At 47.5% G+C, this 27,691-nt stretch overlaps 1 protein-coding gene across 3 annotated transcripts in view; it reads right to left on the bottom strand.

Annotated features, from left to right (window-relative positions):
• The window catches only part of U2SURP (U2 snRNP associated SURP domain containing), an 835,376-nt gene that overhangs the window by 243,549 nt on the left and 564,136 nt on the right, over positions 1 to 27,691 (bottom strand). For all 3 annotated transcript variants that reach the window (XM_086943721.1, XM_086943722.1, XM_086943723.1), the window contains one exon: positions 9,129 to 9,195. In XM_086943721.1, the coding sequence (XP_086799847.1) occupies positions 9,129 to 9,195 (67 nt within the window). The remainder of the gene's footprint in view (positions 1 to 9,128; positions 9,196 to 27,691) is intronic.

Here is a 27,691-nt window from a genome sequence, read left to right as displayed (position 1 = left end):
CATCGTATTACATACACACACATTCTTAACTACAATTTCTGTTAAACCTACCAGAAATAGGTTTAACAAAATTTCTAACAAACGTTAACATGTATAAACATAGAAATTTGCTTTAGCATGGGCCAACATTCAAACACCTAAAACAATTGAGGCTGAGATTAGTCGACTAGAGACTGACTTGGAATCGGAGATCGGCCAGGCAAGCTCCACTATCTTAAGCTCCGACAGCAGGAATATAGGGCATTAGCGACTGAGCAGGGCAAAGCCTTGGGGAGAGCACGCAAGGAAGGGTATACGATCTGGGGGATAAGGCAGGGAAATTACTTGCATGGATGGATAAAAAAGAATGGGCAAGCAGATTGGTACCAGAACTCCATGGTGTGGGGGGGAACCCGCTTACGTACCCGCAACATTGTAGACCTATTTGCTGACCATTTCAGTATGGTCTACTCTTCCGTCGCTCCCCATTCAGTAGAAGACTAAAGTGAACTGTTAGCTGACATAGCGTTGCCCAAGCTCCCAGTAGACGACTGTAACTTTCTGGAGAGCGACATTCCCAATGAGGAAATAGGGAAAGCAATCAGATCCTTAAATTCAGGGAAGGCCTCCGGTCCCAACGGTCTCCCGATCGAATTATACAAACTTCGGCTGGATAAGCTGGCCCCATATCTTCGGTCCATGTTTGAAGAATCCAGAGACAAAGGGATACTCCCGGCTAATCAGAAGACAGCCACTATAATTACTATCCACAAGGAAGGGAAACCCAAAAATTAATGTGCATCCTATAGACCGATTTCTCTCTTGAATGCAGAGCCCAAGCTCCTGGCCAACCGCCTGGTCACTGTGATTGGGACTCTAGTCCACCCAGACCAATCCTGTTTTATTCCTCATCGCAACACAGCACTTAATTTGCGTAGGGTACACGGAGTACTGGACAGAGCAGCCTCCATCCAAGAACCAGCTATAATAGTCTCCATTGACGCTAACATGGCCTTTGACACCATTGAACGGCCATATCTCTGGGCAGTTTTGAAAAAAATGGGGTTTGGCCCGAAATATATACACAGGGTGCAGCTCCTATACGCTGGACCTCTGGCACAAGTGGTGGTTAACAATAAGAAGTCGGACACTTTTGAACTTAGTCGGGGGACGAGGCAGGGATGTCCACTGTCCCCCCCTTTCTGTTTGCCTTGGCTTTGGATCCATTGGCAGAATGGATACGTAGAGACCCGATGGTACGGGGTCTGCGTTGGTCCCCGGAGTGGGAAGACCGCATCTCACTATGCGGATGACATCCTACTTTATCTGTCCTCCCAGAGACGGTCCCTGATTGTTGTCCAAGATATCCTGGCCATCTTCTGTAGATTTTCTGAATATTCTATTAACTAGACTAAGTCCCTAGTTCTAGCGGGAGAGCCGCCTGTCCATCCGAAGGGACACCCTATACAATTACATACTGAGGGCTTTAAGTACCTCTGGATCTTTCTCTCCTTAGAACCATCACTCCGGTACACTCGGAACTTTCTCCCTCCTCTGGCCAGGCTGAGGAAAGATATAAATAATCTCCCCCTTTCCCTACTGGGTAAATCGGCTCTTTTTAAAATGATGTCCTTGCCTCGGTTTTTGTACGCCCTGCATAATTCATAATTCCCTAGATACTGTTCCGCTGTCTTATTTTAGGGAGGTCGAGGGCCTTCAGCGGGACCTGCTGTGGCAAGGAAAGCCTCGTATTTCTCTCAAAAGGCTCACTCTGAACTGGTACGATTGAGGCATTAGCCTCCCTGATATTAAAAAAATATTACAGGGCGGCCCATCTAGCTGCCACCAACCATGGCACTTACGCCTGACAGGGAGATCCAGGCTATGCCATGGACAGACAGCTTCTCTCCGGAGGGAACTATAACAGAGCCCTTTATTCCAAACTTCAATGCTCCACACTAACGGGCCCCACTAAGCATTCGGTACACGTTTGACATACTGCCACTAAATGCCTTGGCTGGGATCGCAGACTTAAACGTGCGACTCAGGTATGGGATTCAGAGCAGCTAGGTAGCCTGTGGAGATCCAAGGGGTTTGACAAGTAGGATCTTATTGCAATCTCTCGCATAGTTTATCTATGGGATAAGTCAGATGTTAAACCATTCACCGCCTTGCAACAGCAATTCAATCTAGCTGACACAGAATACCTTTGTTACACACAGATCAGACACGCTCTGCGCTCCCACTTGCCGCAAGGTACCACCCTTCCTGAGTCTTCCCCGTTGGACGATAGGGTACTGAATGGACACCTCCTAGGTAAAACTATTGCACAAGTTACTACTTGTGTAACGATATATCTGTAAGAGACATTAGTTAGTGATAGATTCCTTACCTTAGAATATCCCCAGGCGTCAGACTGGATCCGGAAACTTTTGCGTAGCAATACCCCTGCGCGTCGGTAGGCGTCGTCCGCAGCTCCGCATCAGTCGTCGGCGTTGTTAGCGCCGGAAAGACACCTTGGAGTACTTAGACGCCGCCCTCGCACGCTGACATCAGTTCTTATACACAGCTTTTCCGTGCCAGATGCGCAGAGCCATGATAGAACCAACACTGGTGCCATGAAACTAAGGACCTGAAAGGGGGTGACCTTAACCCTAGAGATCGGTTCGCAGAACGGGGTGGGTCGGTAAGGAATCTATCACTAACTAATGTCTCTTACAGATATATTGTTACACATGTAGTAAATTGTGCATCTGAAAGAGACACTTTAGTGATAGATTCCTTACCTTAGAATAGATACCCCAGCAATACCAACCCCGGTGGTGGGTCTGCGAACCAATAATCACACCAGAAAGTCCTGGAGGAAGGAACGCCCAAAGAAGCCATCCCTCCAGACTTGACTGTCCAGTAGTGTCTTGCGAACGTGTGCAGCGAGGCCCAAGTAGCTGCCTGACAAATGTCCTGCAAGGGGACTCCTCGGCCCAGGGCAGTAGTAGTCGCCGTGGCCAGAGTGGAGTGGGCCCTCAGCCCAACAGGAGGTTCCTTCTTAGCCAAGGAGTAACACGCTTGGATGCATAACACGATCCACCGAGAGATGGTCCGCTTGTGCACCGCCAGTCCTTTCTTAGCGCCCACGTAACCAACAAAGAGTTCGTCATCCACCCGGATCTGGCGTGTGCGATCCAGATAATAAGAAAGCGCACGTTTTGTGTCCAGACATAGGAGCCTCTCTTCCTCTTTCGAGGGATGCGGAGGCGGAAAGAAAGTGGGCAAGGTGATGGACTGCCCAATGTGGAGGGCTGTGACTACTTGGGCAGGAAAGAGGGTTTTGTCCGCAACACAACCTTGTCCGGATGGACAGAAAGGAAAGGAGGTTTAGAGGAAAGAGCCTGGAGCTCACTCACTCTCCTGGCTGAGGTGATGGCAACCAGGAAAGCAGTCTTAAGTGTAAGAAGACGTAGAGGACAAATATGAAGTGGCTCAAAGGGAGAGCACATCAAGTAAGTTAGAACCAAGTTCAAGTCCCACTGGAGCATCACGAAAGGAACAGGAGGAAACATATGAGTGATGCCCTTTAAGAATCTGTTTACAATGGGGGACTTGAACAAAGAAGGCTGATCAGGTAGCCTTAAGAAGGCTGAAAGGGCAGAAAGGTAGCCCTTGATAGTGCCTAGAGCAGAGCCCTGCTGGGCAAGAGAAAGAAGGAAGAGGAGAACCTCAGAAAGAGGGGCATTGATTGGATCCGCAGCCTTTGCTGTGCACCATGCCACAAATCTGTTCCACCTGCAGGCGTATACCGACTTTGTGGAGGCACGCCTGGATGCCAGAATGACATTACAGACTTCAGGAGGCAAGTCAAATGGCCTTAATTGTCGCCGCTCAATCTCCAAGCATGGAGGTGGATACTGAACAGGTTCGGGTGGAGGACAGTCCCCTGCTGCTGCGACAGAAGGTCCTCCTGAAGAAGCAGACGAATTGGGAGATCGACTGACATACTGAGTAGCTCGGGATACCAGTACCTTCGCGCCCAGTCCAGAGCCACAAGGATGACTTGGGCCCGGCCGCGCTTGATTTTCTTCAGCACTCTGGGCAGAAGTGGTATAGGCGTACAACAGACCGCAACTCCACTCGCGACGAAAAGCGTCCTGAGCGAGTGCCGCCTTGGAAATTCCAACGCGCAGAACTGATATTGCGCGTTCTCTTTGGTGGCGAATAGATCCAACCAAGGCTCTCCTCATTGCAGAAAGAAGCCTTGCGACACGTCCGAGTTCAGACGCCATTTGTGATCCATCATGCACCTTCGGCTGAGCTCGTCCGCCCTGGCGTCAGAGAACCTGCCAGGTGTTGAACCACCAGGGTCACGCCCTGATGTGCCAGCCACTGCCAGAGGCGCAGAGCCTCCTGGCAGAGGGTCCACGACCCCCACCCCGCCCTGTTTGTTGCAGTACCACATGGCGGTGGTGCTGTCCATGAACACCTGCACTACACTCCCCCGGACAGAGGGGTGGAATGCCTTCAGTGCTAGACGAATCGCCCGCGGCTCCAGAAGGTTGATATGGAGCTGGGACTCCGCCGGAGACCAGAAGCCTCTGATCTCCGCCTCTCCCATGTGGTCTCCCCAGCCCTGGAGGGACGTGTCCGTCAAAACTACATGCTCCGGCTGGGGAAGGGAGAGGGATCTGCCGCTGACCCAATCGTGGTCCATGAGCCACCACTGCAGTTGTCTCGCAGTGCCCTCCGAGATCATGACATGGTCAGACAGGTTGCCCTGATGCTGGGCCCACTGATACTTTAGGTCCCACTGCAGAACCCGCGTCCGCCACCTAGCGTGATGCACCAGAAGGATGCAGGAGGCCATCAGCCCCAGAAGCCGCAGCGTCAACCTGACCGAGACCCGGGATAAAGGCTGAAAGAGTGGAAACAGAGCCTGAATATCCCGGACCCGCTGTTCGGGAGGATAAACAAGAAACTGCGCCGAGTCGAGAACCGCCCCGATGATGAGCAGCTTCTGAGAGGGGCACAAGTTTGACTTCGGCACATTGATGGAAAACCCCAGCTGGTGCAGGAGGTCTGCCGTAGTCTGGAGGTGGCTGACGACTGCCTGGGACGAGCCCGCCTTCAACAACCAGTCGTCTAGGTAGGGGAAGACTGAAACCCCTAACCTGCGCAGATGAGCTGCCACCACTGCCATCACTTTTGTGAACGCCCATGGGGTGCTGGGAAGGCCGAAGGGGAGCACAATAAACTGAAAGTGCTCGTGGCATACCGTGAACCGCAGGTAGTGCCGGTGGGCCGGCAGGACGGGGATGTGGAAATAAGCGTCCTGCAAGTCCAACGCTACCATCCAGTCTCCTGGGTCCAGGGCAGCTAAGACCTGAGCCAATGTCAGCATTTAGAACTTCTCCTTCCGGAGGAAGCCGTTGACGTTCCGTAGGTCCAAGATAGGGCGCAGGCCCCTTTTGCCCTTCTTGGCTACCAGAAAGTAGTGGGAGTAGCAACCACACCCTACTTCTGGCCCAGGTACGCGCTCGATGGCCCCCTTGGTCAAGAGGGCCGTAACTTCCTCTTGCAGAAGATGTAAATTATCCCCCGACACTGGGTGGTACTGCTGTGGCATGGCTGGAGGGGTCGTCTCGAAGGGGAGGGAGTAGCCCCTTCGGACGATTTGCAGCACCCACATGTCCGACGTGACAGTGCGCCAGTGGAAGTGGTGATGAAGAACCCTGCCCCCCACTGGCATCACATGGGCCTGAAAGCACGGACTAGGAGGGTTTTGAGGCGGATGCTGCAGGGGAAGGTGTGGACTAGCCTCGCCGTTGTCCCCGACCGCCGCCACAGCGGTTTCCACGGCCGCCACCGTGCTGTGTATTAGTCTGCGATTCAGAAAAGGGGGTGGTGATGAACAGAGTGTCTGAATTAAGCAGACCACTCTTACCTAGTCCAAAGATCAGGGCTTGATCCATCACCGTTATTTATCTCACTGCATCATCCCAGCTCAGAACCTGGCTATATGCAAATCAGTCTGTCCCCAGACTAATTTGCATACAGCCAGGTTCTGAAACTGGGATGGTGCAGTGAGCTAAAAAACGGTGTTGGATCTAGCCCTGATCTCTTGACTGGGTGAGAGTATTCTGTTTAATTCAGAGACTCTGTCCCTCACCACCCCTTGTTGTAAATATGTGTATTAGTCTGCGGCGTGTGGCTGGCAGCACATGTGGGAACGCCCCTTCCTTGGCCACGAAAGGAGCGAAAGGCACCCGTTTGCTGGCGTGGGGCAGAGAGGCTCAAGGACTTGGCCGTAGCCCTGGAGACCTTAAAACGCTCAAGCGAATGGTCTGCCTTGTCGCCAAAGAGGCGACGGCCATCAAACGGCATGTCCAGAAGGGTAGCCTGGACATCAGCCGAAAAGTTGGCGGTCCTCAACCAGGCGTGGCGTCGAACTGCCACCATCGTTGCCAGTGCTCTGCCCAGTGAGTCCGTGGTATCCAGCCCACACCGGATGGAATAGCGTGCCACATCTCGACCCTCCGCAAGGGCTTGGGCGAGTTTAGGCCGGGCCTCCTCCGGACATTGTGGCAGCACGTCCGTAACCGTGTCCCACAGAGTGTGGGTGTAGCGGCCCAAGAGGCATGCGGTATGGACTGACCGCAGTCCCAAACTCAGGGACGAGAACACCTTCTTACCGAATTGTTCGTACGTCTTGGATTCCCGATCGGGCAGAGCCGTCAGGAATGCGGTCTGGGAAGTAGAGGCCTGGATAACCAGGCTCTCGGGGGTGGGGTGGGTGGACAAGAAGCAAGGGTCGCCCGGAGCCGGGCGGTAGCGTCTGGCCATGTTCCTATCCACAGGCTGACCTGTAGCGGGCCTGGACCAAGTGCCCAAAAGAAAGTCACACAAGGCCTCATTAAACGGCAGCAGAGGCTCAGCCGAGCTTGCCTGCTGTTTAAGGACCTCAGTGAGGAGGTTAGTCCTCATGGCCGCGACGGGGCGCTCCTGGCTCACGGCCTTGGCCGCCCGCGTCAACACTACACTGTAGGTAGCCCCCTCCTCCGTAGCCACGGTTGTAGGGGAGACAAAACCAGTGTCTGGCGAAGTGTCCAGTCCACTGGCATCCCCAAGCTCACATGTCCAGTCCTGCTGAGACTGGCACTCCTGTGCCAGAGGGTCCACAGACCCCTCCCAATCCCTCGTCACCCATCACCTGAAATTCAGGGTCAAAGGATGGGGCCGGTTCGTGGAAATAAAAATCTCCAAACGACGTCGAGAGCGGCGTCCAGAATCGAGGGCAGGAGTGGGGACGGCGTCACCGGGGTTGACACTCTAGGGGCCGGCGTCTGTGAGGTCGACCGGCGGCGACCCGGATCCGGAAGCGGATTTAGTGGGGGCCTTTGGCGCCGGGACCGAAGTCGGCGGCGGCGTCGGGGCCGAAGCACCCAGCGGTGTCTGAGCCGAAGCACCCGACCGCTAGGCCCAAAGGCGCCACGGAGCCGGCGGAGGAGGGAGGGACCTCATGGCCATGAGGTACCGCTCGACCTCCTCAGGCGTTGCATCGTGCCCAGGGACCGGAAGGTGTGGGGCAGGATGCGGCGCCCGTGACTCAGTCGGAGCCGCGTGTGTGGTGTCACCCAAACCCCCGGCCGTGTCGCGCAAGCGTCGGGGACGGGTCGGAAGAGCGATGACGCCTTTCCGACCGCTCATGCCTCTTACCTGAGGATCTTGATCTGGAAGACCGATGCCGACTCTCGGAGCTACGAGGGCTCCGACCCCGCGACCGGTCCCTCGACCTCCTGTGGGACCGGGACCTTGAACGGCGCGGGCCGACTGCCGGATCTCGAGTCGCTTGCAGGACCGCTCCCGCCTAGCCTTAGACGTCAGGGCCCGGCAGTCGGAGCAGGTACGGTCGTCGTGGTCGAGGCCTAAACACTGAAGACACCGGCGATGGGGGTCGGTAACCGACATCATTCTGTTACACTTGGAGCAGGGTTTGAACCAGAGCATCCCTACCAGCACCGTAGGAGTCGAACGACTCGAGAAAAAACAGATGAAAAGATCAAAAAAGTTTAGTCAAAAAGTGACTAAGAGGTAGAGCTTCTCCGGATCTGCGCTAGCTGGTGCAGAAAAAAGAAGAACTGACGTCAGCGTGCGAGGGCGGTGTCTAAGTACTCCAGCGACGTCATTCCGGCGCTAACTGCGCCGACAACGGATGCGGAGCAGCTGACGACGCCTACCGACGCGCAGGGGTATTGCTAAGCAAAAGTTCCCGGATCCAGTCTGATGCCTGGGGACATTCTAAGGTAAGGAATCTATAACTAACGTGTCTCTTTAAGATTCTCTAATATACAAAAAATTGAGAAACAATATGCCAGACCCTCTTCACCTACTCCAGGAAAAATGGTCGGGAGACGGTATTGAGATAGATGACCAAGTATGGCAGGAGGCTGTTTCCTCGCATAGAGTCGTCGCTATACCAGCGCAACTCCGATTAGTACGATTTGAAATACTCCATAGGGTATAAGTGACAAGACCCCAGCTGGTGCGTATGGGAAAAGTTGACGGGGGAATGCAGACAGGGGTATGGCCAAAAGGGTACTTTTATGCACATTATATGGGAATGCAACTTTATTCAACCTTACTGGCATAAGATACATGACACCATCAACACAGTGCTATCCACCCAGCTTGTTCCGGAGGCCCGTAGATGTCTACTGAATATATGGGAACCAACAGATTTGAATGTTTGCTTTACACAGTGTGTCACTCTGGGGCTCATGCTAGCTAAGAAACATCGCACAGTTATGGGGAGCGTCACATCCTCTTAAGGTGGAAAACTTGAAGAAAGACTTGGATTAGTCCATGTATAGGGAAAAGACAGTATATGTGGCTCGGGGTTGCCCTAAAAAGTGGCCCTTATATGGGGATTGTGGAATTCCTATTGTAGTGATATATATGTCAACCGCCCGCACTGTCAGTTATGATGACCCCCCCCCCTTCCCCCTAGATCTTCCGGGTGATCTATTGTAATGACTGGTTTTACCTATTGTCTCCATGATGCCAGATTTATTACTTCCTCTGTATTGAAATCAATAAGCTGGTGTATGTTAATAAAAAGTTTGACACAAAAAAAACTAAAACAAATAGGATCATCTTACTTCTGAATTTGTTCTTCTTCTGACTCCTCGTGTTGATCAAAAAGTTCCCACTTTGACGTCGTAACAGCTACAAAACCAAAGATAAAGAAATAACTATTCTATAAACATGAGGACAATGTTTTTTCTTGACAACCCACAAGAAGGTCAAATGGCAGATTATTGCAAACCACACAGCTGATTCATGCTCTCACTGCTATTTTTGGTAGCACAAAACCTACTACCAATGCATTTTATGAAAAGTGTTTGCATTTTATTTTATTTTATTCTGTATCAACTAGTTTATTAAAATTAAGATATTGCTACAGTAGATAAAGCCACAGTCTAGCTGTGCGCAGATGCAGCCTAGCTCTACAAGTGCTATAAAAGCAAATGTTGCTCGTTTTGGTATTTTTGATCATGTATTCATACTCATTTTCACTTTTTGCTAGCAAATACAGGTTTGGATTTCGAAAAGTCTGAATAATACTCGTAGTAAAGGGAAACCCAATTTTATCAGCTTGTTGAAAGAAACTAAGGAAACAAGCACCTGCATGGTCTCACCTTTAAAAATGATTAAAAAAAAGCCTAGGATTCGAAATACCGTCATTTTGTAAGGCACGCACCAGGAATGCGTTCACCTATAAGAAAACAAGTTACTTACCTGTAACTACAGTTATCCAGTATTGGTATCTTTCATAGATTCACATGCCTGAATCATTCCCCGTCGTCGAGGCGGGAGTCCCACGGTAAATTATATATATATAGCAGTGCCTAAAAACCATTAGTAGTAGGCTAGAAAAGGATATAGGCCCAACTAGGCCCAAAACTTAGCAGCCTATCTACCTCATTATGTAAAAAGAACTGAAAATGTAGCCTCAGCCAATCAGCTAACCTCACCCTCTAGAACCTTCCCAGCCCAGGCAGTTCTCCTCAGATTTTCCCAGCACAAGTGAGAAGTAGTATCCATAATAAGAACTGCCCAGCCGGGGAGGAGGGTGGGTGCATGTGAATCTATGAAAGATACCAATACTGGATAACTGTAGTTACAGGTAAGTAACTTGTTTTCTTATCCAGTATTGGGGTATCTTTCATAGATTCACATGCCTGAATCAGAATAGCAAGCAGTAATAACCATAACTGTCGGTAGAGGAAGGTGGGAGACAATCCAAACCATATATCCCCACACAACCTGGAAGGTCCTAGAGCAAGAACATATTTCAGTACATATGCATAATCATGACAATACCTTCATATAATATATATCTATATATAGAGCATTAAAACAGTATTTTAGCACAAATGTAGCAATAGAAACAAGAAAAAACCATAAAAGGCTGACCTCAGTGAAGAAGATGCTGCAACACTGCTTCTCCCACTGACGTATCCTCATGTAGCACCGGCTGCAGGCAATAGTGCTTGGTAAAAGTATGCACACTTTTCCATGTAGCAGCACGGCAGATGTTTTCCAGGGTCACCCCTGCAAATAGGGCTGTAGACGCTGACATCATCCTGGTGGAATGCGCCTTAACCGTTCTTGTCAGGGGCTTGTTCGCTTTCTCATGACAGAAGACAATGACAGAGGAAAGCCATCTGGCTATAGTTGCCTTCGTCACTGCCTGACCACGTGTAGCTTGGCCATAAGCTACAAACAGTTGGGTAGATTTGCGCAAATCTTTTGTCTTTTGTAAATAGAATTTGAGGCATCTTTGGACATCCAAGGAATGCAGCATCCTTTCAGCTGGAGTCTTGGGGTCTGGAAAGAAAGTTTTGAGTTTCACCGGTTGATTGATGTGAAACTGGGTCGGAACTTTGGGAATAAACTTAGGATGAGTTCTAAGTGTCACACAATCTTTTGAAAAATGTAGGAAAGGTTCCGATATAGTGAACGCTTGTAACTCACTTACTCTCCGGGCTGAAGTGAGGGCCAACAAAATAGCCACTTTCCAAGTCAAGAATTTAAGTTCTGATTTATGAATTGGTTCAAAAGGCCTTTTCAGCAATTGAGATAACACAATATTGAGATCCCACTCAGGAGGAGGAGACCGCACTGGAGGGAAAACTCGAAATAATCCTTTAAGGAACTGTTTAATTAAAGAGGAAGAGCACAAAGATGGTTTGTTGTAACTCTTTCTGAATCTGGATATGGCAGCAAGGTGAACTTTGATAGAAGAAAAAGCGAGACCTGATCTGGCTAGAGACAGCAGATAAGGCAGAATCTTCTCTGGAGGAGCCTGTAGTGGATGGACGTCACGCTCTCCGCACCATTAACAGAATCTCTTCCATTTGAAGCGATAGGTTCTGATGGTAGATTGTGCACGAGCCTGAGATAGAACAGCTCTACAGTCCGGAGAAATCTCCAGGTCCTTAAACTCTAGGAAGTCAGGAGCCAGGCGTGCAAGTGCAGCGACTGAGGATCTGGATGAAGTATTTGTCCTTCCTCCCTTGTCAGCATTGAAAGTGTCGGCTTGAGGCGCAGTGGAGGTTGATGGGAGAGTATCAGAAGCTCCTGGAACCAATACTGTCTCGGCCAGCGAGGAGCAATCAGGATTAGAGAGCAACGCTCTCTCTTCATTTTCTGTAGAACCTTTGGGATGAGAGGAATCGGTGGGAAGGCATACGCAAAGATTCCGGTCCACCTCATCAACAGGGCATTTCCTCTCGATCCTTGCTGGTGGAACCTGCTGGCAAAGTATATGCATTTGCTGTTCTGTTGCGTGGCAAACAGGTCCAGTGTTGGTGTGCCCCAGAGCTGGAAAATTGTTTCCACTTGGCGTTGTTCGAGTTCCCACTCGTGACATCCTGTGAACGATCTGCTGAGATCGTCGGCCAGAGAATTCTGAATTCCCTGAACATGCTCCGCTCTGAGGGAAATTTTGTGATGGAGTAACCATTCCCACATTTCCTGCGCTTGAAGAGACAGGGCTAGAGATTTTGTGCCCCCTTGCTTGTTTACGTAAAACATGCTGGTGGTGTTGTCCGTGCGCACCAGCACTGCAGAGCCTGCAATTCTTGGCAGGAAGGCTCGCAAGGACAGAAAAATGGCCCTCAACTCGAGGCAGTTGATGTGTTTGTGCTTGTACTGATGGGACCACCGTCCCTGCACTTGAAGGTCTTGGAGATGGCCTCCCCAACCCTCCATGGAGGCATCTGTCGTCAGAGTAAATTCCGGTAGGGTCTGAAGAAAAGTGAGCCCCGGAGACAAATTGTTCTTTGCCGCCCACCATAGAAGAGCTTGTTTCATCTTGGGCGTGACCTTGATTCGGTCCTCGAAAGATCCGTCTATCTGCCGCCACTGTCGATGCAATTCCTCTTGGAGAGGCCTCATTCTGAGTCGAGCCAGTGGAACTAGATGGAGTGCAGAGGAACACATCCCTAGCAGGGAAACAAACTGTCGGACCGAAAGAGACTTTTTTGACCGTATCTGACTTGCCAGCTTTGTGATCTTGTCCTGACGAATTTGGGTCAAGAAGGCCTTGCACTGAGAAGTGTCCAGTACTGCTCCTAGGAACGTCAGAATTTGTTTGGGTTGCAGTTGAGATTTTTTGACGTTGAGGGTCAGGCCCAGATTCAAGAACATTGATAGAGCACTTTTGACCGATTGCCTTGTTGAAGTTTTTGTTGGACTCTTTATTAACCAATCGTCGAGGTACGGGAATACTTGGATTCCCTGTGACCTCAACGCAGCTGCAACCGGAACTAGAGTCTTGGTAAAGATTCTCGGTGCAGATTTCAGGCCGAAAGGGAGCACCTTGAATTGAAAAAGGACACCAGCCACTGTGAATCTCAGAAACTTGCGGTGGTTTGGATGAATGGGAATGTGGAAGCAAGCGTCTTCCATATCCAGGGAAGCCATGAAATCGCCTTCCATGAGGCAATTGAGGACATCCGTGAGCGTCACCATGCGGAAACTCTGCTTTTTCAGAAATTTGTTTAAGTTTCGTAGATCCAAAATTGGACACTCTCCTGAAACCTTTTCCACAAGGAAGAAGCGAGAGTAAAACCCCTGATTTTTCTGGGGTGTTGGAACTTTTTCTATCGCATTTTTGTGTAGCATCTTCATGGCTTCCATGTATAACAAATGAAGACGAGGAGGGGAGGGACCCCTGGGCGGTGACGTTGGAGGTTTCTGCAAGAACTCCAGAGTGTGTCCGTGTTTGACTATGTCCAGAACCCACCGATCTGAAGTTATTTTCCGCCACTGTTGATAAAAGGCGGAGATCTTGGCGCCCACGGGGAGGGAAGGAAGGGAGGATGGTGTCCGGCAAAACTCACTGGCGTTTATTTGAATCGCGTCCCTGGTAGTTAGGACGTCGTTTCCCTCCTTGACGAGAGAAACCCGCTGACGATGACTGCCGATAGGACTGTTGGTAGTACGGCTTATTCTGAGGTTGATACTGGCGGTTTTGCTGATTTTGATAATGTCCTCTGGAAGAAAAACCACGGCCTCTTGCTCCTCTGAAAAAACCTCGCTTATACTGTAGTGTACCAAGCGATTTGGCCGTATCAGTATCCGTTTTGATCGCAAGCAATGCTTCATCTATGTGCTTGCCAAACAATAACTCGCCATCATAGGCCATGTCAAGTATTTTGGTCTGGACTTCAGGTCTGAAAGAAGTCGCCTTGAGCCATCCTTGCCGTCTGAGAACTGCCGCTCCGGCCAATTGTCTAAAGGCTGTATTAGAGACATCTAGGGCGCAATCGATAATCTCAGAAGCTGCCCGCTCGCCTTCCATGACAACCTTCCTGACCTCTTCAACACGGTCATCGGGAACCAGGTTGATGAATTCCGACAGATCTGACCACATTTGTCTGTCATAACGCGCTAAAATTGCCAAAGAATTAGCAATCTTAACAGTAGCAGCGGCATTAGCTGAGAACTTCTTCCCAATTGCATCCAATCTCCTGCCCTCTTTGTCTGGAGGTGTTGAAATTGGTGCAGCCGGATTCTTGGATCGTTGTTGAGCCGCTTGTAAAATCACTGAATCAGGACGTGGATGACCAATCAAACATGAAGGAGTATCCGGTGGTGCTCGGTACTTCTTGTCGACTCTTGGAAGAACCGCCGGGATGGAAGCTGGCGTCTTCATTATATTAATCCCTTCTTTCCAAATATAATCAATGATAGGGATAGATCTGGATACCCTTCTATACCCTTCTTTGAAATCATGAAGAAAACAGTCAGTCTGCTCAACCGAAACTGTAATTGCAAATCGAGCAGCTGCCCGGTGCATGATGTTATGAAAACCTCCTATGTCTTCTGGCGGAGAATCTGAAGGTTGTGGCAAATTAGGAGAGGGCATAGGAATGATGTAATCATTCCATGGTTCCGTAGGCGTGGAATCCGGAAGTTCCCCATCCTCTCTTTCATCCTCATCTGGAGAGGAGACGTCAACATCATGACCTCCAGTCCCGGGGTCAACATCCTGCCTTGGAGAGTGCGAAGGATGTGGCGGGGAATTTATCGGCATGTCTACTGGCACAGGATTTGGAGTAGGCAGAGTTGGTGGAAACCTCTGACGATAATCAGCCAGCATGGCCTGTAAATCATGAATTAGAAAAGACGGAAGATGAGTCGTGTCTTCTGCGTGTTGTTGCTCCTGGTGATAAGGAGTAGCTACATTTTCCTGATAGTAATGAACCTCATCATCATCTTCATCCTCTTGATATTTTATGTGTAACTGGGAAGGGTGATGGGCCACTCCAAAAGGCTCGTCATCATCCCCTTCATCATCAGAATCTGCCTCCACGTAGTTTTCCAAAATATGCGAAGGCAAGAGGGGAGACAAATGAGAGTAACTCTGTCTCTGAAATGATTTCATCTGGAAATGGGTATACTGTACCCTTACCGGAGATGTGGGCAATAAATGCGTAGACGGCACATTCAAAGATGCCAGCGCTGCTGTCGACGGTAGAAGTGAAACAGATGTGTGAGTTGCCGGTACTGTCGTCGACGGAATCGTCATTGGTGTTGTAATCGTCGACGAGGACTTTTTTGAAGGCGTCCTAGTAGACGGATCCGTCGACGGACTCTTCGTCGTCGAGCTTGTCGTCGATGGAGCTGAAACCGTCGTCGACGGGCTTGTCGTCGACGGGCTCTTCGTCGACGGGCTCTTCGTCGACGGGGTCTTCGTCGACGGGGTCTTCGTCGGCGGGGTCTTCGTCGACGGGGTCTTCGTCGACGGCTCCCCCGTCGACGGGGTCTTCGTCGACGGGGGAGCCGTCGACGAGAGCGTCGACTGAAGCGATGACGAATGCTTCGTAGATGGTGATTTGGTCGTCGACGGAAGACTCGTCGACGACGAGCTTTTCTTCGATGATTTTTTCTCAGAAGAAGAAACCATGACGGACATCACAGGAGAAGTAATTGCTGAGGTGGTAACAGTACTTGAAGAAGTAGAGGACGTAGAATAGGTGGTGACAGTGAGAGAGGACACCAAAGAGACAGCTTTAGTGCGGACTGTACTCACAGTTGAAGACTCTGTTGACGCAGCACTCTTTGTGGACTCAGAGGGTTTATGAGAGAATTTAGGTTTTTTCAATCTCTCAGGAGAACACCTCTCTTTGGAACTGGCTCTCTTACTTGAGGTAGAGGCTCTGTCCTCGTCATCTGTGGCAGACGACTTCAGCCACAAAAGAACTCTTGCCTCTCTATCCCTGATGGTCTTAGGAGGGAAGGTTCGACATATCCTGCAATCCTTCACAACATGTGAAGGATGCAAACAATAAATACAATCAGAGTGCTGGTCGTCCACATGTACCCTCTTCTTGAAGCAGGAACCACAAGCCTTGAAAAGAGCCTTCTTTTCAGACATCTTGAGAGAATAGAAGAAATTTTGAAGAAAAACTGAGTAGGCACTCAGGGAGACTCCCTTACACACGAAGTGCGGTGAAAATCTGAGGAGAACTGCCTGGGCTGGGAAGGTTCTAGAGGGTGAGGTTAGCTGATTGGCTGAGGCTACATTTTCAGTTCTTTTTACATAATGAGGTAGATAGGCTGCTAAGTTTTGGGCCTAGTTGGGCCTATATCCTTTTCTAGCCTACTACTAATGGTTTTTAGGCACTGCTATATATATATAATTTACCGTGGGACTCCCGCCTCGACGACGGGGAATGATTCAGGCATGTGAATCTATGAAAGATACCCCAATACTGGATAAAATGAGGCACACTTTTGTTTTTCCTTTTTATTTGCCTCAGTTGGATTGGTAATAAAAAGAAAAAAGTAGAATCATGGAGGGTTGGGGAAGCAACGCAGGTGGCGTGATTGAAGAGAAGCAACACAGAGTATGCAGGTGGTTAGAAGCAAGATGGAGTGCGTATGTGGGGAAAGCAACACAGACGATGCAGTTGGCAGAGGCAAACAGAGGAAAAGTGGGCTGGACTAAATGGATGAGTGTGCAACAAGGAGTGAGTGGGGAGAGGCACATGGATGAAAAAGCAACATGGGGGAAGAAGCACACAAGGGCATCATGGAGGATGGGTAGAGAGAGCAACAAGAGCAAACGCAGCAAAAGGTGAGAAGTACACAAGGCAGACAGCTAGAAATCACACTGACTCTCGTGCAGTGATTAAAAAACAGTAACCGAAACAGACACCTGAAGAAGGAGTCATGGAAGGATACAAATAATGCCTCCATGCTTCAGTGGAGGGACAAAGAAAGCAGAGGTAGGAAACCCCACCCACTCCAACAAAGAAGAAGCACGGAAATGAATGACAAGTAAGCCAACCAAAGGTAAGCAATGGGCACAATTTGAGCTAATCGTCTTGCAACAGAGAGTGCATGCGCTGTAAGACCTAAACAGTAGATTCCACTATTTAAAGGGTACTACCATATCAATGCAGAAACAGTAGCCACATTCATCCATAGTCAGCCGTCACTCCATGGTGCAATCAACCTCAAGAGGTACTTTAATTAGACTGGGATCTTTTAGGGGGGGTGGGGGGGGGGCTTTGGATTGAACCATCCCCTTCTGCAAAGTCCCTTGGTCAGCCGCTAGCCTAACAGGTACTACCACATCAAAGTTTACTTTGCCGGTTTAACATCTTGCATCATTTATTCATACAAAGGTAACAGCAAGAGTAGCTCTAAAAAGTCACTCTTTTCTAAAACAAGATCATCCGGCCCATTGTACACTCGTAACAGAAATAAAACAGTTTGAGTGATAAAATAACAAAATTTGAAAAGAATTGGAATGTATTATTATTTTTTCTTAATTACTCATAATAGGAACAGCCTTCCTGAAAAAGAGTTAAAAGGTAAATTACTGCATGAGAAAAATATTAAGGTTGGAAGTAAGTACCCAAAAGAGGACTTTGCCAGGAAACTAACCACCATAATACTCCGGTTCTCCAGAGGGGACGGGCATTTAATCAAGTAATTTCTATTTTTGAAAATGATACTCACTCTGCTCCTAGCAGTGTCACAGAACTCTGCAGGGTTGAAAAGGATTTAAGAGTGAAGCAACATCTCAATGTGTTAGTGTATGATAATATCAATCCAACACTTCAAAATCAACACTGCCTCCCATTCCATCTTGCAATAGGTTCACGTCCCAGTGCATTATCTACAATGCACACAAGTAACTACATACCTAGCATGGTAACTCCTTTAGCAGTCACACCTTCACCACCCACAGCTCTAATCAACTGATCCTAGAAACTACAAACACAAAAGAAGAAAACAAGTACTCTCCCAGTCATGAATCTCTAAATCGACTATTTCAGTCACTAAAGATCGTTTCCTTCCATCCAGACCTACTTGAGGTAGCATGTCTGTATGTAAATCCAGTATTTGTAAAGCGCGAACAGCTACCCGTAGGCATCCCGGCGCTGGGGGCTGTCGGGAAGATTAAGCAAGCTATTGCCCACAGTCACATGGTGTTGGGCTGACCTGCCGCTGGTGCCGGGTATCGAACCGTGAGCGCCAGCTTCCAGTGTCAGTCGCGTCCACACCTCTTCCCACTTTTCTCTTCTGCATTTAACTATCCAGCGTGCAATACCTGCTTTTGAAATGGGGTTGCCTTTATGTGGGGGTGAGAAAGCAACAGAGTTGTTTTGTCTTCCTGAAAGGTTTGGTTCTTTCAATGTAAAAAAGTATTGCTCTTTTTACATATAATGTGTGAAGAGCACGTTCTGCTACTGAGTCAGGTTAATGAAAGAAGACGGGTAACAACGGACTGGTTGAGATGAAAAGCAGAAACAACTTTGGGTAATAATTTTGGGTTAGTCCTAAGAACTACTTTATTTTGGTGAATTTGTAAAAACGGTTCTTGTATGGTTAGTGCCTGGAGCTCACCAACTCCCTTAAGAGATGTGAGAGCTATAAGGAAGGCTACTTTCCAGGTTAGAAACTGTAATTCGCATCTGTGCATAGGGTCAAATGGTGGGCCCATGAGCCTTGTAAGGACTATAATAAGATTCCACATGGGAGAAGGTGGTAGTCTAGGTGTAATGATTCTTTTGAGTCCTTCCATTAAGGCTTTGATAGCTGGTACTCAAAGCAAAGACAGGTGTTGTCTGTTTTGTAGGTAAGCCGCTATAGCAGCAAGATGTAATCGTATAGACGTATATGCTAAGTTAGGACGTTGTAGGTGTAATAGATAGCAAATGATTTTTTGAGTTGAGGCCTCTAACGGATTGATTTGGTTATTAGTGAAATAAATTGCAAATAGTTTCCATTTTACTGCATAACATGCTCTTGTGGTAGGATGTCTAGCCTCTTTAATGATGTTCATACAGTCTGTTGGAAGGTTAAGGTAGCTAAATTCTAAGACTTCAGGTGCCAGATCGCTAGGTTGAGTTGACTGGGGTCTGGATGTCTTATCTCTTCATGGTTCTGAGTGAGAAGCTTGGGGGAAGGTGTAGCTTTTGATGAGGAACTATTGATAGTTCCAACAGGGTTGTGAACCATGGTTGTCGAGCCCAAGTGGGAGCACCTAGGATCATTGTGATGGATTGTTGAGTGAGCTTCCGAACCACTAATGGAATTAGCGGGAGAGGTGCAAAAGCGCAGGCACATTTTCCTGACCAATTCATCCATAGCACATTGGCTTTGGACAATGGGTGTGGATAACTGGACGCGAAGTTTGGTCCTTTTGCGTTGTGGTGTGTGGCGAACAGATCTATTTCTGGGTAACCCCACATTTGGAAGAATGGGAGGAGTACTTGGGGATGCAGTTCCCATTCGTGGATCTATATATAGCACAAATTGGTCCAGCATACAAATTATATCACATTTTTCAACAGTGACCACAATTACTATGTACAAATATAAATCAGCGATAGCAGAATCAGTGGCATTTGTAGTTCATTCTGTATTTATTCTTCAGTTAAAAAGACTGTAGCCGTAGCCAACGTGTTTCGTCTTTCACTGACTTTTTCAGGGCTACAAACAACACGTATACATATGACAATTATTATACATGAATTTACACTATTTACAGTTAAAACAACTTAACATTTGACACAGTACAACACACCTTATTACATTTTGAATGATTTATACAATATTTACAAAAAAAAAACGTGATGATCCACATATTTACAAATCACAGGTCATATAATATTTTACCTGCCAAAAAATGTATGTTTATTAACTGGCAATTGCGGGTAAATGAAACCATGGGTTGGCTTTTTCTTGTCTGGTATAATCATATATACAAAGGATAATGGGACTCTTATCAAACATGTCGAAAAATGAAGGTGATTTAAATTACTTTTCCTAATACCTAAGAGGTTGATTATGATAAAAAGTTAATCGGCATACATTTTTAAATTAGTCTTATACCTAGTTTTGTACTTCACGGAAATTGCCCTATGGTAACATTGGTAGAATAGACATGGGATGCCACATATGGTTTGAAACAACCAAATTTTATAATGGGAAATATTGATAAAATCTGCAATATAGGTCTAAATACGCTAGATAACATACATTTTTGGCAGGTAAAATATTCTCTCTTCTTCCATACAGTGCACTAGTAAATTGAAACACACAAATCCGGACCGATTTTACAGCGCAAGAGCCATTCCTATCTCTTATAAGAAAATAAAGGAAAGGAAGATGTGTAAGGTATGCATTATAAGCTCGGGATCTATTTATATTAATATATGTACCTATCCTATGTATTTTAAATGGTTAGGGTCTAATCAAGAATGAACTTTTCTTTATTAGATTTGAGATCAAGCCAAATCGGATTGGGGATATACTGAAAAAATATATGACAACATTATAAAACAAGCTAATTTTTCTGGTAAGCTAACTTTCCTTCCAAGGGTTATTCAAAAGGGAAGCTGTTGTAGCATCTGTGTAAAACCCACCAAACCTTTGAGAAAGAATACAATAAGGTTCATTGGCTCTGTCTGCCGGCCGTTTGCAATTTTTTCATGGTTGAGCATTTTGTAACAAAAAAAAGTATCAGTGGAATGCTATAGAAATTATCTGTGATTTGGAAATATGTGGATCATCACAGGTTTTTTTTGTAAATATTGTATAAATCATTCGAAATGAAATAAGGTGTGTTGTAATGTGTCAAATGTAAAGTTGTTTTAACTGTAAATAGTGTAAATTCATGTATAATAATTGTCATATGTATATGTGTTATTTGTAGCCCTGAAGAAGTCCGTGAAGGACAAAACGCGTTTGCTACGGCTACAGTCTTTTTAACTGAAGAATAAATAAAGAATGCACTACAAACAACGCCACTGATTCAGCTATCGCTGATTTATATTTGTACATAATATTTGTTGTCACTGTTGAAAAATGTGTGATATAATTTGTGTGCTGGACCAATTTGCGCTATATTTGACAGTAAGACAGTTTCTGTCTTTGAAGATTTAGGGGCTTTTGAATCTCTGGTCCATGGCACCTAAAAGATTATACTAAGCAGTACTTAGGATAGGTGCAATTGTGCTTAACCCCATTCCCTTGTCTGTGTTTTTAATCCCATTTGTGGATCTGTTGTCTTTGACGACTGAGTAGATCTGCAATCTGATTGTCTGCTCCTGGGGGATGTTGTGCAAGGAGGTATATGTTTTGAGGAATGGCCCACCTCCAAAAGCTTTGAGCTAGGCGTGAAAACTGTAGAGAGTGTATCCCTCCCAGTTTTTGTATGTAGTACATTGCTATCATGTCTATACGAACTAGGACAGCTTTGCCTACAAGGTGTGTGTGAAAAGTTTACATCGCTAGACAAATTGTGAGGAGCTCCAGATGGTTTATGTGGTACTGCTTTTGTTGTAGTGTCCATATGCCCTGAATGATATGTGTCTGAAGATGAGCTCCCCAACCAGTGAGGGATGCCTCTGCTGTTAGCACTATCTTTGGAAAGGTTTTGTGTATTCCACCATTTCAGAGAGCGAGGAGTACGGACGTCTGCCAACACCAGATCTTTTAATTGACCTTGAGCCTGGTTCCATTGACGTGCTAAACATTCCAGTAGGGGACGCATTTGGAGTCTTGCGCAAGGAACAATTAGAATGCAAGAGGCCATCATTCCGATCAACTGCATAAACACTGGGGCTGATAGTGAGTGTTGCATTTGAAATTGTGATATTAGAGTTGGCATGTTGCGTATTCTGACTGGGTTGGGGTATGCCAGAGCCTTGGGGGCGTCTATTGTAGCTCCTTGCGTGTTGGAGGGTGCAGATGAGACTTGGTAAGGTTCACAGTGAATCCCAAGTTGTGAAGTAGTTGAACTGTTTTTTGAGTGTGGTGTAGGCAGCTGTATTGAAACTGGACTTTTATTAGCCAGTCGCCTAAGTAAGGGAAGACATGAATGTCTTGTCTTCTTAAATGAGCTGCTACTACTGCTAGGCGCTTGGTGAATACTCTTGATGCTGTAGTGACCACAAATGGGAGGTCTTTGAATTGGTAGTGTTGTCCGTTCACCACAAATCTGAGATATTTCCTGTGAGCAGGGTGAATGGGCATATGAAAATAGGCGTCCTTTAAATCTAGAGTGGAAAGAAAGTCACCTTGCTGAAGCAATGGGAGCACCAATTGTAGGGTGACCATATGGAAGTGGTCCGATTGAAAGGAAAATGCTACTTAGCAGTATGCATCTGTTCTTGGCATGTAGAGCTGCAGAATCCTACATTTAGCAATAGATTGCCACCTGGTGTTGGGCTCGGATGATTGCAGGTTGTTGTCTTCTTGGAAGAAGTCTTTTGTAGTCACGAGATAGGTGACTCCTCCCTTGGACAACACTGCGCATGGTCATTGACTCCATCCTCAGATTGTTTTTCGCCATGGTGGGAAATGATGGAGTTAGTAGAAGTAAAGAGAAAAGGATGTCCATGCGTGTGCATCTAAGTAAGATGAGTACTGGACCGGATACAAGTCCCGGGGAGGCGGGAGGGCATGTAGGATTCTGCAGCTCTATATGCCAAGAACAGATGCATACTGGTAAGTAGCATTTTCCGTTTGCGGCATATGAGCTGCAGATCCTACATTTAGTAACGATTGTGCAGAAGTGTCTCCCCTAGCGGTGGTCGCTTGTATCCGTTGCAGCATACTAAAAGAGTGTTTTAAGGACAGCTTGGCCTACTGCAGCTTGCTGCTTGGCTTGTACATCAACACAATAGTGTTTAGTGAAGGTGTGTATTGTAGACCATGTTGCTGCCTTGCATATATCCTCTAATGGTATGTTTCCTAAGAAAGCCATAGAGGCTCCTAGTTTGCGAGTGGAGTGTGCTCTAGGAGGAACTGTTAGTGTACGTTTAGCCTTGTGATAGCATATTTGAATACACTTAACAATCCATCTAGCAATACCTCCTTTAGAGATAGGATTGCCTTTGTGTGGGAGAGAGAAAGATACAAATAGTTGTTTTTTTTTCTGAAGGTTTTAGTCCGGTCTGTGTAATATAGTAGAGCTCTTCTAACATCTAGGGTGTGCAAAGCTCTTTCTGCAACAGAGTCCGGTTTTTGAAAAAAGTCTGGTAACTCTACTGATTTGTTTAGGTGAAAAGGAGTAATCACTTTTGGTAGGAATTTTGAATTGGGTCGAAGAACCACTTTGTTAGGATGTATTTGAAAAAATGGTTCTTCTGTTGTGAATGCTTGTATTTCACTAACCCTTCTGAGAGAGGTAATGGCAACAAGGAAAGTAGTTTTCCATGTTAGAAATTGTAGTTCACATTTATGTAATGGTTCAAAAGGGGGTCCCATGAGTCTTGTAAGGACCACATTTAGGTTCCATACTGGAGCACGTGGCAACCTGGGTGGGATTATTCTTTTCAATCCTTCCATAAATGCTTTTATTGCAGGTACTCTAAATAGAGATAGATGTTGTCTATTTTGTAAATACGCTGCAATAGCTGCTAGATGCAGGCGTATGGAAGAGTAAGCCAAATTGGACCTTTGTAAATGTAGAAGGTAGCAAATGATATTTTGGATGGAAACGTCCAAAGGATCAATGTGATTGTTGTTACAGTATATTGCAAATCGTTTCCACTTAGCAGCATAGCATGCTCTGGTAGTGGGTCTTCTAGCTTCTTTAATTATATTCATACAGTCTGGTGGTAGGATTAAGTAACCAAACTCTAGGACTTCAGGAGCCAGATCGCCAAATTCAGTTGGCTTGGTTCTGGGTGTCTTATTTCTCCATGGTTCTGTGTTAACCGGGATGGCGTGAGCCGTAATTTCTGATGTGGAACCATTGAGAGATCTAGTAGAGTGGTGAACCACGGTTGACGTGCCCATGTAGGGGCCACTAGTATCAGTTTGAGGGACTGTTGTCTGAGCTTGCGTACTACTAGTGGAATGAGTGGGAGAGGTGGAAAAGCGTACGCAAATCTGCCTGACCAATTCATCCATATTGCATTCCCCTCCAACTGTGGGTGTGGAAACCTGGCGGCAAAGGTTGGGCATTTTGAGTTCTCGTGGGTGGCAAACAGATCTATTTGTGGATGCCCCCACATTTGAAAGAATGGTTGAAGTACTTGTGGGTGCAACTCCCATTTGTGAATCTGTTGTGATTGACGACTTAACAGATCTGCTATCTGGTAATGAATCCCTGGAAGGTGTTCTACTGTCAGATGTATGTTTTGAGGGATGGCCCATCTCCAAATGTTCTGTGCAAGTTGGGACAGTTGCAGAGAGTGTGTCCCACCCTGTTTTTGTATGTAGTACATGGCTGTCATATTGTCTGTTCGGACTAGGACAGCTTTGTTTTGGATTTGTACTTGAAAAGTTTTGAGTGCTAGGAAAATTGCTAGCAGCTCTAAGTGGTTGATGTGGAACTGTTTCTGTTGATTGTTCCACTGACCTTGTGTGGTATAACGCAGGAGATGGGCTCCCCATCCTGTCAGGGATGAGTCTGTCGTGAGCACTACCTGTGGAACAGGTTCTAGGAACGGCCGTCCCCTTGTCAAATTTTTGGTGTTCCACCATTGCAGAGAGCGATATGTACGGCTGTTCAACACCAGGTCTGTGAGCTGACCTTGAGCCTGATTCCACTGTTGTGCTAGACATTCTTGTAATGGACGCATTTGCAGTCTTGCGTGGGGAACTATAAAGATGCAAGATGCCATCATCCCTATTAGTTTCATTAACACTCTGACTTGTAGAGAGTGCTGGCATTGAAAAAGGGAGAGTAAGTTCTGAATACTTTGAATCCTGGCTTGACTGGGATAGGCTTGAGCTACTGATGTGTTTATAGTAGCTCCTAGATATTGATGAACGTGCGAAGGCTCTAGGTGCGACTTGGTGTAGTTAATCGTAAACTCTAAGTTGTGCAGTGTTTGAATTTTTGATTTGTGTGTTGTGCACACTGGTTGTACGATCTTGCTTTTATGAGCCAGTCGTCTAGGTAGGGGAAGACATGTATTTGTTGTCTTCTGAGATGTGCTGCCACTACTGCTAAGCACTTTGTAAACACTTGTGGTGCTGTTGTAACCCCGAATGGAAGGACTTTGAACTGATAGTGTTATCCTTGTATGACAAACCTTAAATACTTCCTGTGCGCATGATGTATTGGAATGTGAAAATAGGCGTCCTTTAGGTCTAGTGTGGACAGAAAATCTCACTGTTGTAGTAATGGGAGTACCTGTTGTAAAGTGATCATGTGAAAATGATCTGATTGAATGTGGTGATTGAGTGGCCTGAGGTCGAGAATTGGTCTTAAGGTCCCGTCCTTCTTTGGAATTAGGAAGTACAGGGAGTAGACTCCTGTTCCTTGTTCTTCTAATGGAACTACTTGAATAGCATCTTTTTGTAGGAGTGCTAGAACTTCCTGTTGAGTCAAGTCAAGTCATAAAATTTGTATAGCGCACTACATACCCAGAGAGTTTCAAGGCGCTTAGGAAGGGGAGGAGGATTATTTGTCAAATATCCACGTTTTAAGCTGCTTTCTGAACGCTAGGTGGTTCTGGGTGAGGCGAAGGTAAGCGGGGAGTGAGTTCCATGTTTTAGCAGCCAGGTATGAAAAGGATCTGCCTCCCATGGTGGTCTTGTTGATGCGAGGTACAGTGGCGAAGGCTTGGCTGGAAGAGCGTAGTTGGCGGGAGGGGGTGTAGAAGGACAGTCGAGAGTTGAGGCAATCTGGTCCGATGTCGTAGAGTGATTTGTGTGCGTGGGTAAGCAGTCGGAAAGTGATCCTCTTATTGACGGGTAGCCAGTGGAGGTCTTTAAGGTGACCGGAGATGTGTTCGTTGCGTGGGATGTCTAATATGAGCCTGGCTGAGGCGTTTTGGATTCGTTGGAGTTTCTTCTGGAGTTTAGCGGTGGTACCTGCGTAGAGGGTGTTTCCGTAGTCCAGTCGGCTCGTGACCAGAGCGTGGGTGACTGTTTTCCTTGTTTCGGAGGGGATCCAGCGAAATGTTTTTCTGAGCATGCGAAGAATGTTGAAGCAGGAAGAGGATACGGCGACGACTTGTCTGTTCATTGAGAGTGAAGAGTCCAGGATGACGCCATGGTTCCGTGCGTGGTCTGTCGGAATGGGTGCTTTTCCGAGGGCTTCCGGCCACCAGGAGTCGTCCCAAGCAGAGGGGGATGTGCCTAAGATGAGGACTTCTGTTTTATCTGAGTTCAGTTTCAGACGGCTTTGTTTCATCCATTCAGCGACTTCTTTCATTCCTTCGTGTAGGTTAGTTTTGGCGGTGCTGGGGTCCTTGGTGAGAGAAAGGATCAGTTGAGTGTCGTCCGCGTAAGAGATGATGTTGAGGTTGTGTTGGCGGGCGATGGCCGCGAGGGGGCTCATGTATACGTTGAAGAGGGTGGGGCTGAGTGATGATCCTTGAGGCACGCCGCAGATGACTTCAGAGGCCTCGGACTTGAATGGAGGAAGGCGGACTCTCTGGGTTCTTCCGGTGAGGAACGAGGTGATCCATACAAGTGCTTTTCCTTGGATTCCGATGTTATTGAGGCGTTGTAGAAGGGTGCTGTGGCAGACTGTGTCGAATGCTGCAGAGAGGTCGAGGAGGATGAGGGCGACTGTGTCTCCATTGTCCAGTAGAGTTCGAATGTCGTCTGTTGCTGCGATGAGGGCGGTTTCAGTGCTGTGTTTAGCTCGGAAGCCAGATTGTGAGGGGTCGAGTGATTTGTTGGCTTCGAGGAAGGCGGCGAGCTGGTTGTTGACGGCTTTCTCGATGACTTTGGCTGGGAATGGGAGAAGCGAGATGGGGCGGTAATTTTTGAGTTCGGTGGGGTCCGCTGTGGGTTTTTTCAGAAGGGCGGTGAGTTCAGCGTGTTTCCAGTCTTCTGGGAAGGTCGCGGATATCAAGGAGCAGTTGATGACGTCTCGGAGGTGCGGTGCTATGACGGAGTCTGCTTTGTTGAAGATGTGGTGAGGGCATGGGTCTGTGGGGGATCCAGAGTGGATGGAATTCATCAGGCGGATGGTTTCCTCAGTGGAGATTGGGTTCCAGGCGTTAAGGGTGTTTACGGGGGGAAGATGGTCAACAGATGGTGGGGTGGGTCGGTTTCCGGGTTGGTTGTCAAAGCTGTTGTGGATGTCTGCAATCTTGTTGTGGAAGAAGGAGGCTAGGGAGTCGCAGAGGGTTTGAGAGGGGGTGATGTCGTTGGAGTTGGCCGAGGGGTTGGAAAATTCCTTGACGATGTTGAAAAGTTCCTTGCTGTTGTGGGCGTTGTCGTCAAGTCGATCCTTGAATGCTGTTTTCTTGGCTTTTCGGATCAGTTGGTGGTGAGTGCGGGTGGCGCTTTTGAAGGCGTCCTTGGTGCTGGTGGATGGGTCTTTTTTCCAGGCTTTTTCAAGGGAGCGGCAGAGTTTCTTGGATTTCTTAAGATCATCGTTGAACCATGAGGCCTTCTTGCTGCCAGGTTTGCTTTGACGTTTTTTCAGTGGTGCTAAGGTGTCAGCGGTGTTGGATAGCCATAGGGTGAGGTTGGCTGCGGCTTCGTTGGCGTTAGAAGAGAGGGCTGGGGAGTTTCGAAGGAGCGATGCGGAGATTTGGTCCGTGGTGATTTTCTTCCAGTTTCTTTGCAGGGTAGGTTGGGGGTGGTTGATGGGTTTCGGCTTGTTGTAGGTGAAGTGAACGCAGCTGTGGTCGGTCCATAGGAGGTCCGTAGTGTGGCTGAAGGAGACATGATTGCTGGAAGTGAAGATGGGGTCGAGTGTGTGACCTGC

This window comes from Lissotriton vulgaris, chromosome 11 (assembly GCF_964263255.1).
Source record: "Lissotriton vulgaris chromosome 11, aLisVul1.2, whole genome shotgun sequence".
NCBI lineage: Eukaryota > Metazoa > Chordata > Amphibia > Caudata > Salamandridae > Lissotriton > Lissotriton vulgaris.
This window is presented reverse-complemented; position numbering and strand designations above follow the sequence as displayed.